General features: G+C 43.9%; 1 protein-coding gene across 8 annotated transcripts in view; it reads left to right on the top strand.

Moving 5' to 3' along the window:
* The window catches only part of LOC144372837 (uncharacterized), a 59,234-nt gene that overhangs the window by 19,944 nt on the left and 27,013 nt on the right, over positions 1 to 12,277 (top strand). For 4 of the 8 annotated variants that reach the window (XM_078036075.1, XM_078036074.1, XM_078036078.1 and 1 more), the window contains 3 exons: positions 451 to 606; positions 1,041 to 1,115; positions 2,740 to 4,206. In XM_078036075.1, the coding sequence (XP_077892201.1) occupies positions 4,154 to 4,206 (53 nt within the window). In that variant the 5' untranslated portion in view covers positions 451 to 606; positions 1,041 to 1,115; positions 2,740 to 4,153. The remainder of the gene's footprint in view (positions 1 to 450; positions 607 to 1,040; positions 1,116 to 2,739; positions 4,207 to 12,277) is intronic. The other 4 variants (XM_078036080.1, XM_078036079.1, XM_078036076.1 and 1 more) reach the window with 4 other exon arrangements.

Below are 12,277 nucleotides of genomic sequence, written 5' to 3'. Positions count from 1 at the left end.
GGACCTTATCTTGGGCAAATATAAATTCTTGAAACATTTTCCACTGATACACTGGTGCTAAAAAGAGATAGATTAACCAAGCCAGCTATTAGTGTACCAGTACTCTTCTCCTTTTCAACCCTTACTTTACATTCAATAATTTCTCTGATTCTTCTGTAAAAGTTAGTTTTTAACAGTATTTCTCAAAAGCCTTTTACATTTCAGTTTGTTATTTTCGTATTTGTCCCCTGTCCTAGTCTAAGTTAATTGGGGAGGGATATATTTTATTTTTCCTTATATTTTACCTTACTTCTGCACAGATTTTCTTTGTTTCATAACTATTTTTTTAATAAATTACTATTGTGATTCATTTTGGTAGATGATGGATTTGTTTTAAAGATCAGTGTCTTCATAAGGTTTGCAATTAATTTCTATTCATAGGATTGTGTTTGGTGGTTTTGTTTTTTACAGAGTCCCTGTGAAGCAAGCATAGTGAGAACAGGCTCACTGCGGCTCAGTAGCTCCTCCATTGGGGAACTTCATCTTTGAGGAGAACAAAGTGAAAAGCACCTTCCCCACCCTCCAAAGCAGCCCAACGTTGAAGCGATGGAAATGGCCGAGTGACTGGTAATGTTACTTTTCCCATTAACACTTTCATTTGTATTATGTTCTGCTTAATACAAACAGAAATGATATGTTTGTCTTTTTATTAAATAATGATATTTAGGATTTATAAATAGTCCCTGATTATTCTCACTTGACTGCTTTCTATGAATCTGCAACACAAAATAAAATGACAAAATTATATGGCTTCATTATCTGAAAATGAGCAGATTGTAATTTGTAAACTTATTTAGAAAACATTGCCACTCCAGGATTGACTTATATAGTAAGAGAAATGAATCTAAGTGGAATTTTGTCATTTCACAGTTGGGTAGTAAAATGACTTTTAGCAAGGTCAAGGCTCAATTATTTCTGGATTATATATAAAAAAGCTACAGTGAAGCTGTAAAGGTGCTTTATGTATGAGGCTTGTTTATATATTGTGTTGTTCCTTTCAGCCCTGCAGTTAGTAGATGGGATTCCTCCAAACAGTGCTTTGGAAACAAGCTCTCCTGAGGGGCCATCCAGCCCAGGTATGACACCTTGACTCCACTCTGTGTCAGTACTGAAAAAGAATTTCCATGACAGTTGAGGAATAGATTTAATTAGAATGCTCTATGAAAGAGATCAGATTTTTTGACCTCATTTCCCAAATTTATTTCATGGAATGAATTCTCCTTCCCTTACTCCCCCCAGGAGTAGGGATTAGAGTCTGAAACTGGCACAAAATCAACATTTTAGTTCTGGAATTATACCTGGAGGACTTTCCCTGTTTGGTCTCTTGTTTTTCCTTATTCAGTGTCAGGTTGACATTTGTTAACCTCCTTCCCAAGAGTACTGACACATCATAGTTAGAAACGTTTAGTATGTTTTGGGAAAAAATTTACATTAAAATATAAGCATAGTTTTTTAAGCAATGCTTCTAGGTATGAATTCAATGACCAGGTATCCTACTGTCATGGTAAAAATTTGTTACCCTGAAAATACTTTCTATTATATAACTTGCATTATCAGTTCTCCTCAAATAAGTAACTGAACTAAATTTTATTAAAAGCATGTACACTATGAGAAAATTTTATGTGCATTTTGACTTATATGTTCAATTATCAATATTAAATTTGCATATATACTGGTATATATTGTTTATAGGATATATTTTTCATCCCCATGTTTACCAAATTTGTAATCACATGACTCACATTTTACTTATGCCTGTATCAACATGTGGTTTTATATATGCTTTCATACATAATTTCACAGTATATTCTTATGAATATTGATATTTCCCAATTCACATATTCATTCTTACACTAAAACCCTAACACAATCCAAAATTTTATATTGACCTTTATATTACTTCTACAAGAAAGGCAAATTTTACTTCAATCCTTGTACACCAATAAGAATTTTAAAGTGTATTTTGACTTTTATTTTCAATGATCAATATTAAATTCACATACATATCACTGTATATAATTTATAGAATATATCCTTGAAACTCCCTATTTACAAAATGTCTCATCATATGATTCATATAACAGTCTCCCTAATGTCATACCATGCATGTTTTTTATGTATTTTTTAACATATTTTCACACATTCATCTTATGAATACAGATATTTCCCAGTATACATGTCCATTCTTTAACCGTAATCCTAACTCAAACCAAATTTTTTTATTATCTTTTCATTACCTTTTTATCTAAATCCAGTTTGACTTGAATCCATGTAGTCCAATAAATTTTAAATTGTATTTTGACTTCTATTTTAATTGTTTAATGATAAATCTGCATCTATACTAATATATGTAATTTATAGGTTATATCCTCACCTCCACTTATATACAACATGTATAATCACATTACTTATATTGTATTCTTCTCTGTGTCATAACATGTATGTTTATATATGTTTTGGTACATTTTTAATGTAAATTCTTAGGACTGTTCATATTTTCACATACACATGTTAATCTTTAACCCTACCACTAACTCAAACCAAAATTTCATATTAACCCTAACCTTACCTCTACATGTTAACCAATTTTACATAAATCCATGTGACCAGGTGTATATGTGCCTGTGAGTGCTAGCTGTGCTTACTGGTTCAGATATGTACGTGTGTGTGTATGTATATATACATATATATATCTGACAGGAGACCTCAGCAGTCTTGTGCAGCCAGGCAATTGCATCATCACTACCAGGTCCCTGGATTGGCACCGGCAGGTTTCCATGTTTGGCCAGAATTATTTAGTGCTGAGCACCGCATTGGCCAGAACTCCAGTCCTCCCAGAAGTTGAAGCCAGGAGGGCTGTGAGAAATACCTTGGCTCCAAACAGCAAAAGTTGTGCATGGACCCCAACCTCAAGCGCTACTACAGGGGAGCGGGGGTACGACACAACATTCCTGCACTGCCTTCTACACTGTGGCCCAGACAAGGAACCGGCACCCTACGCCACCTCCTGGGCAAGTTCTTCAGCGCCCCTTCCTGCAACACAAGCCATCCTCCCCATCTTCCCGGGAACTCTGCTTCTCGCTCGCCCTCCCTGCACATCATGTGGCCCCACCCCTATATTGTTGGGCACAGCCCTGCCCTCAACTCATAAGTGAATGCATGATGCGCACACGCACGAACGCAAGACGCGGTCATGTTCCACGCGCACATGCACGCACACACGCACGCACGCATGCACAGACGCACTGCGAACTACTTCTGTGCAGTGGGTTTCCGGCGGCCTAGAAGTTTCAGGCAGATGGTGGAGAAGCACGTATCTTCAAGTAGCTGAGGACCTACCTTTGCAAGGCTGCCTGGCCTGCTCTGCTCCTGGCCAAGAAGCTTTGTCGCCCTCTGGGATGAAGTCCCTTCCAGTTTTCAACTTTGCGGTTCCTGGTGAGAATGTGAGGCCTCCCACAAAGGCAGCCTGGCACTCACCACTGTGCTCCTGTTGGACATTGTGAATCCCAGTGGAGAGCCTCAGGTAGAGAGGGCACCAGTGTGTCCAGCAGTTCGTGGGGTGTAGCACTGGCTTGGGCGGTATCATGGGACCAGAGCTGGGTAAGTAATGCATGGGGAGGAGGCAAAGTGTGTCTCTCTCCCTGTAAGGTGGTTCATGGATGTGCGGACCCTGCTGAGTCCTGTTTGGGATAGGAACCTTGCTGGATAGTTCTTAGGGAACCAGAAGCAGGGTGGGATAGGAGGTGGGAGGGGTAGAGGTGGGTGATGTAGGAGCTCCGTGGGGTAGGAGCTGGGTGGGATAGTGCAGGGGAGGGTGTGCTCTGTGCTATCCATGGGAGGCAGTAACTGAAGGGGTGACCATGCTGAGGCTTGTGGGGGAAGGGTCCTGGCTGGAGATCTTAGGGGACCCGAGCTGGGTGGGGTAGTGTCTGGGGAGAAGGTGCACTGTGCCTGTTGCTGCTAGGCATTACCTTGTAACATTCCTGGGCAAAACCCCACCCTCAACACACAGACGAGTGCGTGAGGCACACAAGCTTGGGCGGGCATATTGCAAGCTGTTTCTGTGCTCTGAGTTTCCAGGCATCCAGAAGTGGCCAGTAGACAGTGGAAAAGCATGTTCCTCAAGTACCTGAGATCCTTCCTGCTGAACCTGGGAGCAGAGCCAAGGTAGGGAGACCTCCAGTGTCGTCAGCAATGTGTGGTGTATGGCCCTGGCTGGAGAGGTGTTGGGGGACCAGACTGGATGGGGTAGGTGCTAGGTGTGGTAGTGTGTGAGGAGGGGGCACGCTGTTTCTGTAAAGTGGTGCCTGGAGAGGAAGCTCATGCTGAGGCCTTTGGGGGCACTGCCCTGGCTGAAGACGCTTCAGGGGAACGGAGCTGGGTGAGGTAGTTGGTAGGGAGGGGCACACTGTGTTTGTACCTGTGAGGAGATGCCTGGAGGGGGCGCTCTTGCTGAGGCCTGTGGGTACAAGGCCCTCACTGGGGAAGTGTTAGGGCACCAGGAACTGGATGGGGTAGTACATGGGGAGGGTACTTGCTGTGCCTGTCACTGCAATGCAGTGCCTACAGTGGATGCTTGTGCTGAGGCCTGGGGGGTGCAGTCCTGGCTGGAGAGTTATTGGGAGACCAGAGCTGAATGGGGTGGAGCTTGGTGGGGTAGGAACTTTTGTGGGGAGAGGTGCACTGTGCCTGTTCTTGCTAGGGGTTAGCTAGAGGGGGCAGTTTTCCTGAGGCTTGTAGGGGCACAACCCTGGCTGGAGAGGTCTTAGGGGACCAGAGCTGGGTGAGGTAGTACCTTGGGAGGGCTGAACTGTTTCTATAACTGTGAAGTAGGGCCTGGGAACATCCCAGCACATATCCCCGCCCTTGACACACATGTGCATGCAGTTTGCACACATTCACTGATTCATGCAGGAACTTATTCCAAACTTCATCGGCACAGTGGATTTCTGGGCAGCCTAAAAGTATACTGCAGATTGTGGAGAAGCTAGGGCCTTCAAATCACAGAGATCCTTTCTACTGATGGCTGCCTGGGCTGCTCCAGTCTTGCCCCTAGACTATGTCACCCTCTGGGAAGGTGTTCTTGCCGTCCTTTCTCATTTATGCTTCCTGGTGAGGATGTTGGGCCTCCCACAGGGGCAGCATGGCCCTCACCACCACCTCCTGTTGGTCTTTGTGGACTTATGAGGACAGTCTCAGGTAGGGAGGACTCCAGTGTCCCCAGTGGTATGTGGCATATGGCCCTGGGTGGAGAGGTTTTAGGGGACCAGAGCTGGGTGGTGAAGGAGTTTGGTGGGTAATGTGTGGTGATGGGGCACATTGTGCCTGTCTCTGCGAGGCAGTTACTTGAGGGGGCGCTCATGCTGAGGTCTGGAGGGGGCGCACAGCCCTGGCTGGAGAGGCATTGGGGATTGGAGCTAGATGAGTTAGAGCTGGGTGGGGTAGTGTGTGTGGAGGGGGCATGCTGTGCTGGCCCCTTGAGAGGGGCCTCTTTCTGAGGCCTGCGGGGGTTGGACCCTTGCAGGAGAGGTGTCCTGGGACCAGAGGCTAGGTGGGGTAGGGTGTGGGGAGGGGACACTCAGTGCCTGTGGCTGCAAGGTGATGACTGGAGCAGACACAGGTGGTGAGGCCTCTGGAGGCGCCACCCTGGCTGGAGAGGTGCAGAGGGACTGGCAGCTATGTGGGGTAGTGGCTGCCTGCTCTGAGTGAGTGCCTGGAGGGGGCATTAGTGCTAAGGCCTGTTGAGGTGGGGAAGTGTGGCATAGGAGTTAGTGTGCTGTTCCTGGGTGCTCTTGACATGAGCTGAGTGGGTGTGGCAGAGGTTGCAGGGCAGTGGGGCAGAGGCACTTGGGTGCTGTTCCTGGGTGCTCCTGGAGGCAGCTGAGTTTGTGTGGTAGAGGTTTTAGGGCTGATACCTGGCTTCAATAGTGGGGCCTTGTTGGGGGAGTAAGTGTGAAGGGAAACTTTGGTTGGGGGCTAACCTGAATGGGGGGATGTTGAAGGGAGAAAGAGGAACACCTGGTTTAAATGGGAGTATGCATGTATCATTTTTAAAGTTGTGCATATGGTGTATCATTTTAAAAGCTGTGTTCTAAACTTTATCTGCCAGTGTTTTCTTTTGTTTGTCCCCCCAAAAGAGTAAATTACAAGTTTTCAGTGTAAGTCTATTCTCTACATTCTGTACATATAATTTATGTGTTTTTCTTGTACCTTTTATTTTATTACAATTAGGTGATTTGTAATGATTCATTGTTTATATATCAATGACTTTCATATTTTAAATCAATCATTTTTATGGAAACCATTTTTGTAAGTCCTCATTTACTTTGCTTTTTAGTTCACTATTTCCCAGTAAGTACAATTACTCATCCATTGGCATTTCCCTTTTTGCTGTGCAAAGTATTTCATTCTGAAATACTTCGATGTGTATTTTGTCCAGTGTGTCTTACTCAAGCTTCATGGAAATTTAATTATCAGTTGTTTTTGTCTGATATTCTTAACTTCCACTCATTTACTGGCATATGTCATCACTTTGTTCTTCTTTAAAACTGAGTAATATTCCATTGTGCATATTGACCACATTTTCTTTATCTGTTCATCTGTTGAAGGACACCTAGGTTGGTTCCATAGTAAAACTCTTTTGTGAGTTGAGCTACTTTATAGCATTGATGTGGCTGCATCACTGTAGTATGCTGATTTTAAGTCTATTGGAAATAGACTGAGAAGTGGGATAGCTGGGTCAAATGGTGGTTTCATTCCAAGTTTTCTGAGAAATCTCCATACTGCTTTCCATGATGATTACATCAATTTGCAGTCCAACCAGCAATCTATGAGTGTGTCTTTTCCCCCACATCCTCACCAACATTTATTTTTGCATATGCAGTAAGTTAGGAGAAACCAGAATGACAACACTTTACCTTCTCAATCAAACAGCATCATGCTAACTGAATGATCAAAGTTCAACATTAACTGTACTTGACAACAGATGTTAAGTTTCCCACCACCTACTCCATGAAATAAGTATCATCTGTCCAATTCTTGTAGAAAATGTTTTGCCTAAAACAGATCATGAGGAGGCAATCAGAAACATTCAAATTCTGCAAAACAACTGTTCAGGACACTTCCACAATGTCAGTGCTGTATAAAAAATGTCAGAAAACCATTATAGATTACAGGATTCTAAAGAAAAATGACAACAAAATGCAACATGTGATCCTTGATCATATCCTGTATATTTAAAAAATCCAGCTATAATGGATTTAGGAAAATTTGAATATGGAATATATACCTTGATAGTAGTTTCATATCAATATCAAATTTCCTCAAAGTGATATTAGTATGGTGGTACAAGAAAATTTTCCTATACATACCAAAATATTAAAATTGATGAATTTAGCTGAATACATATTGGTGTCATGCTAATCTTCATTTTTGCTTAACCTCATTTACATATAGAAAAGTATACAGATTATGGTGCACATCATTTTACTGTTCTTGAAACTTTCCTATAGGATTGAACATTTTAAAATAGCATTTTAAAGGGAAAAAAAGCAGTGTTAGACAAAGTTCTACATAGTCTGAGTTAGTTGCACCTACCTAAGCACACAGATTCTAAAACTAACTTTGCTTCTACCAGATGGCTCTTCTACTTGGGGCAGTGCTCTGAGGTCAAGGTAAATTGCTTTGCCTCTTACTAGCCCTTGCCTCAAGCCTCAAAAATCTCTGGGAAGTAAAACAGTGAAACATCACAGGTCCACTATGTCTTGTGGAAGCTTTGTACCACAGACAGAATTCTCCATAGCCAAGGAGAAGAGTTACACCTAGGATTGTTTACCACATGGAGATTTTCTTAGCCAGGTGTGTGTCCCTCCTGCACCCCACTGCCCTACCTGAGGGACAGGGCTGGCAAATTTGCAGAAGTCAGGGAGGTCAAAAGCAATCCTGATTTCTTCCTTTTGAAAATTCACATGTTGGAAGTTCTCTGGTGGGCTGAGATGACCAAGTGTGGGGTCAGCTGGCAGGAAAGCACTCCAAGTAGCTCCTTCCACCTCCCTACAAGCTCCCATGGAGAGGCCAGGAGAAGCAGCATATGCAGTCAGAAAACAAAAGGACCCCAGTCTTCCCCAAGTGTGGGCTCCCTGCACTGGTTGGTGTGAAAGACTGAGGGGAAGCAGGGAGTCTCCTCAGGCAGGACCCTATGGGTTTCTTCCTTCCCCTCTTTTGCCAGCACCAAGCTCCTAAAGGCAAAGAGAGCTGGAGAGAATTCTTGGGCAAACCCAGTGGGAAGTCCTGAAGGAAACAACATTTCCTGTGAACTTGCTTGTGGGGTGGCACAGTGATTAGTTAGAACTTTACAAACAGATGCGGGCATATTTGTCTTCCAAGCTGGTAAAGCCAGTTTTAGTGTAGCAGGGCTCAAAGTCATTTTCAAAGTCAAATGTTATCAGTCTATTCCCCATTTGCTAATCATACACCCATGCACTCAGAGCAAGCACATATGTTCAAATGCTCAGTTGCCTGTCTCCCCCCTCTGCCATCTCTCCATGCTTTGCCTTCCTCCCAGGTGCACAGGCTGTGGAAGTACTGACTGTGCCCAGTGAAAGACAGGAAGACGAGTCTCAAAGAACCTGGAGCTTGCTCTAATAACTTGGCTTCTCCTTCAAAGAGCTTTCTAAACTCCCTCCACTCCTTTCCTCCCACTCAATGAAGAATAGTAAAGCTCAGATTTTGCATAAAATTCTTGTTCTATTAAAAAATCTGTCCTCTCTTATTCATAAAGCAATCCAAGAGAAGGATTATGCATTTGATTGAATTGGTTGGTTTTGTATCAGGTGTCTGAGACAGGACAAACATTTTAAGTGAAATCACACATTCAAATTTTGTTTGTATAGTCTAGTTTCACCTGGAAAAGTCAGTATGTTACTAAGAATATTTTCTTCCATCTTCAAAGTGGTGAAGTATTTGGAGGCCAGTACCCAGGGTTGTGAATTCTTCCCTCAATTTCATTATTTCATTGTTTTCATTTGAGCTTCTTTATAGCAATGTAAATATATGTATTTCAACAGTCCATCCCAGACAACATCAAATTGTATAATTTTACTCTTGACAACATCTCTATGGCACTGACTAGAAAGGGTTTATTTACCCTAGGAAGAATATCAATTAAAAATCAAATGTTCTCAAAACTCTTTACACTTATGTTGGAGCTAAATAGCACAAGAGCTACCAGAGTTCTTCCTGCTACTAATATCATGGTTTCATGGTAAGACCAGGCACAGTATGAAGAAATAAATTTCAGTAGCAAAGGTAGGTCCCTCTCTAACAATATATATATATATATATATATATATTTCAACATAGAAGATAATCCTAGAAGAAGATAATGCCTGCATTCCAGCTATGGTGCTGCCCTGAGCGGCAGAGTGATAGAAGGGGATCTTGTCACTGCCCAAAACTTTTCCCATGCCAGGCTCCATCAAACAGAACCCTGAGGGCAGCATATGTGGCCTGGATGTATCGAAGGACCTTTCAAATGCCCTGGTGCCCACATTGCTCCTCCCACTGCCCACCCACGACCTTCCACTGTCCCTGTTGTAACATCTTTGTGGACATGAGTGTTCCACCTCCCTGTCCGCTCACCAACCCATCCCTGGACACCTGGTCAGGACCAGGAAACTCACAGCATAAGTGGGCCACAGGTGGGTATGAGACCATCTTCCCAGTCTGCTAAAAGTGGCTCCCTGCTACTCTTGCTCACTTCCATCTGTTATTGCCTCCAGTTCTGCACCTGTCCTGGGAGGCTGGCCTTGCTTGCACAGGTGCTGACATGCAAAGGGCATCCCCTCTGTGCTGAGCCTGGTGGAGTCAGGGGGAGGAAAGGCAGTGACTGTGCCCTCCCCTGGCTTGCTGATACTAGATTCCCAGCCTTTTTTGCTGACTGCTGCCTGGTCCTGGGGATCATTGCATGTCTTGGTCTGGGTGTCCTAGTTGTAGGGTTTCCTGGTTCTGAGTGTGTTTGTCTGATGTGCCCACCCTGCTCGGGTTCACAAGTGCAGACGGCTGGTTGGGCAAGGGTGTTTTTTTCATCCTCATCCAGTATCTGAGAAAACAGAGGCCCAGAGTTTTTATGTCCTGCTCCAAGTGACACCAGGCAGATCTTGTCTCTAAAAATCTCGCTCAGAACAGGTGACCTGATGTGCTATGGGGCTAACTGTGCCCTAACCATGGAAATGCCAGGTTGTCCTTGAGATGAGAACCTGTGTGTAGGGCCAAGAGCAGGCAGCCTAGGGGGCTGAGTTGGGGAAGACCTGAGCATTTGGGGGTGATGGAAGTCAGGTCAGATAGACCCTTGAGGTCTGCCTCCTCTCCCGTAGGAGTTGGACCACCACTGTGGGCAGGTGAGCAACAGCTTGAGGTATCTGAACGTCTGGCATTTCCTGCTGCTACTTGTGTCCCTTTGCCTGTACCTGGGTGCCCTTCTGGTGATGTGCATCGTCTTCCTTGTGGCCACCACGGTGATGTCATTATCCTTGGACAAAGCCATGGCTAGCCACACAGTCCCAAGGGCCCACTCTGGGAATAGCATTCCTATAGAGTATTTATACATTCACCAATTGAAGGATTGTTCATTGTATCTAGTTTTTCCACAGTGTTTTAGTTTTGTTTTGTTTGTACCAGGGATTGAACCCAGGGGTGCTTAACCACTGAGCTGCATCTCTGATCCATCTGCCCCCTTTATTTTTCTTAAAGGTTTTTTTTCTTTTGAATCAGGGTCTCATTGAATTGCTTAGAACCTTGCTAATTTGCTGAGGCTGGCTTTGAACTTGCAATCCTTCAGTCTTAGCCTCCCAAGTGGCTAGAACTTAGGCACACGCCACTGTGCCTAGCTAGTTTTTCACAGCTATAAAGAAAGCTGCTACAAACATTGGTGTACAGGCATGTGAACCTAAGTTTTTATTTCTGTTGGGTCAATTCTTAGGGGTGGCATTGCTGAGTCATAAGGTAACTGTAGGTGGAACTCTGTAGAAAATTGCCATTTTTCTTTCAAAATCACTGTACCATTCCTAATTTCTACCAGCAAAGTATGAAAATTCCAGTTGCTCCCCATCCTTACCAACATTTCACACTGTCATTTGTTCTTGTTTTGTTTTCTCTTTTTATTGAAGCTTTTCTAATAAATGAGTAGTGGCATCTCATTTAAGCTCCAGGTTATGTTTTCCTAATGAGCAATGATGTTGAGCTTATTTTTATGTCTTCTTGTCCATTGGTAGGTCTTTGGCAAAGTGTTGGCTCCAACTACTTCTCTTTTAAAAATTATTGTTTTCTTTCCTTACTAAGTTATAAGAGTTGTGTACACTGGGTTGAGATCTATGTTTTCCAAATTTTTCTTGCAATCTGTGGCTTTTCATTCAATTTTCTTCATAGCATCTTCCGAAGAACAGAAGTTCTTAGTGGTGTTGTTTTCCCAGTTCTGGAGATTGAATCGAGGTGCTCTGTCACTGAGTGTTGTTATTTATTCTACTTGGAAAATCATGTCCTCTGTGAGGAACAGTTTTATTTTCTTCTTTCCAACATGTGTGTTTTTATTTCTTTTTCTTCTTAGTGTTGACTAGGAATGATAGGAGTGGGCATCTCTGCCGTGAGATTCCTTTAGTATGGCAATCGCTTGATTAAAGGCTCTTTCAGGGAGACTGGTGGGCAGCATCAGTAGGGGGAGGTGAAGCTGCAGACTCTGAGACAACTGAAAAGACAGAGGATCCTGTCTGCTCATCACCTCCCATCCTTTTATTCAGCACCCCACCACTGCCATATGTGGTTCCCTCCCACCTGTGACTCTTGAGCTTGGCCCTTTTTCCTCAGCTCTGTGGTCTGCCTGTCTTCTCCTCTGTCCAGCTTCACTCCATCATTGAGTTTGCCTGGCAGCCTTTTCCCTTCCTCCATCCTGTGGTTCTTCCAGCCCCAGGTCAGGCCATAGGCCCTTCCTCCTCTGCTCAGAATGAGGCCCTCCATGTCCAGGATCACTATTCTCAAGGGACCTAAATGTGGTCTGCCCTCTGGGATTCCCCAGTCAGGGTTCCTTTCTATTATTGGAAGCACCCATCTCAGGCATTGATCCCATGCTCCAACTTCACTCCCTTTCTACTCTGCCCCCTGACTGCAACTCCTCCTGGAGTCCCTTGCTTGGTGGTTGGTGGCAAGGTCTCTGGAGCCAGACCTCATAAGTCCAAATCACAGCTCT

This window comes from Ictidomys tridecemlineatus, unplaced genomic scaffold (genome assembly GCF_052094955.1).
Source record: "Ictidomys tridecemlineatus isolate mIctTri1 unplaced genomic scaffold, mIctTri1.hap1 Scaffold_170, whole genome shotgun sequence".
Taxonomy (NCBI): domain Eukaryota; kingdom Metazoa; phylum Chordata; class Mammalia; order Rodentia; family Sciuridae; genus Ictidomys; species Ictidomys tridecemlineatus.
Note: the sequence above shows the minus strand (reverse complement) of the source record. Positions and strands in the feature narration are given on the sequence as shown.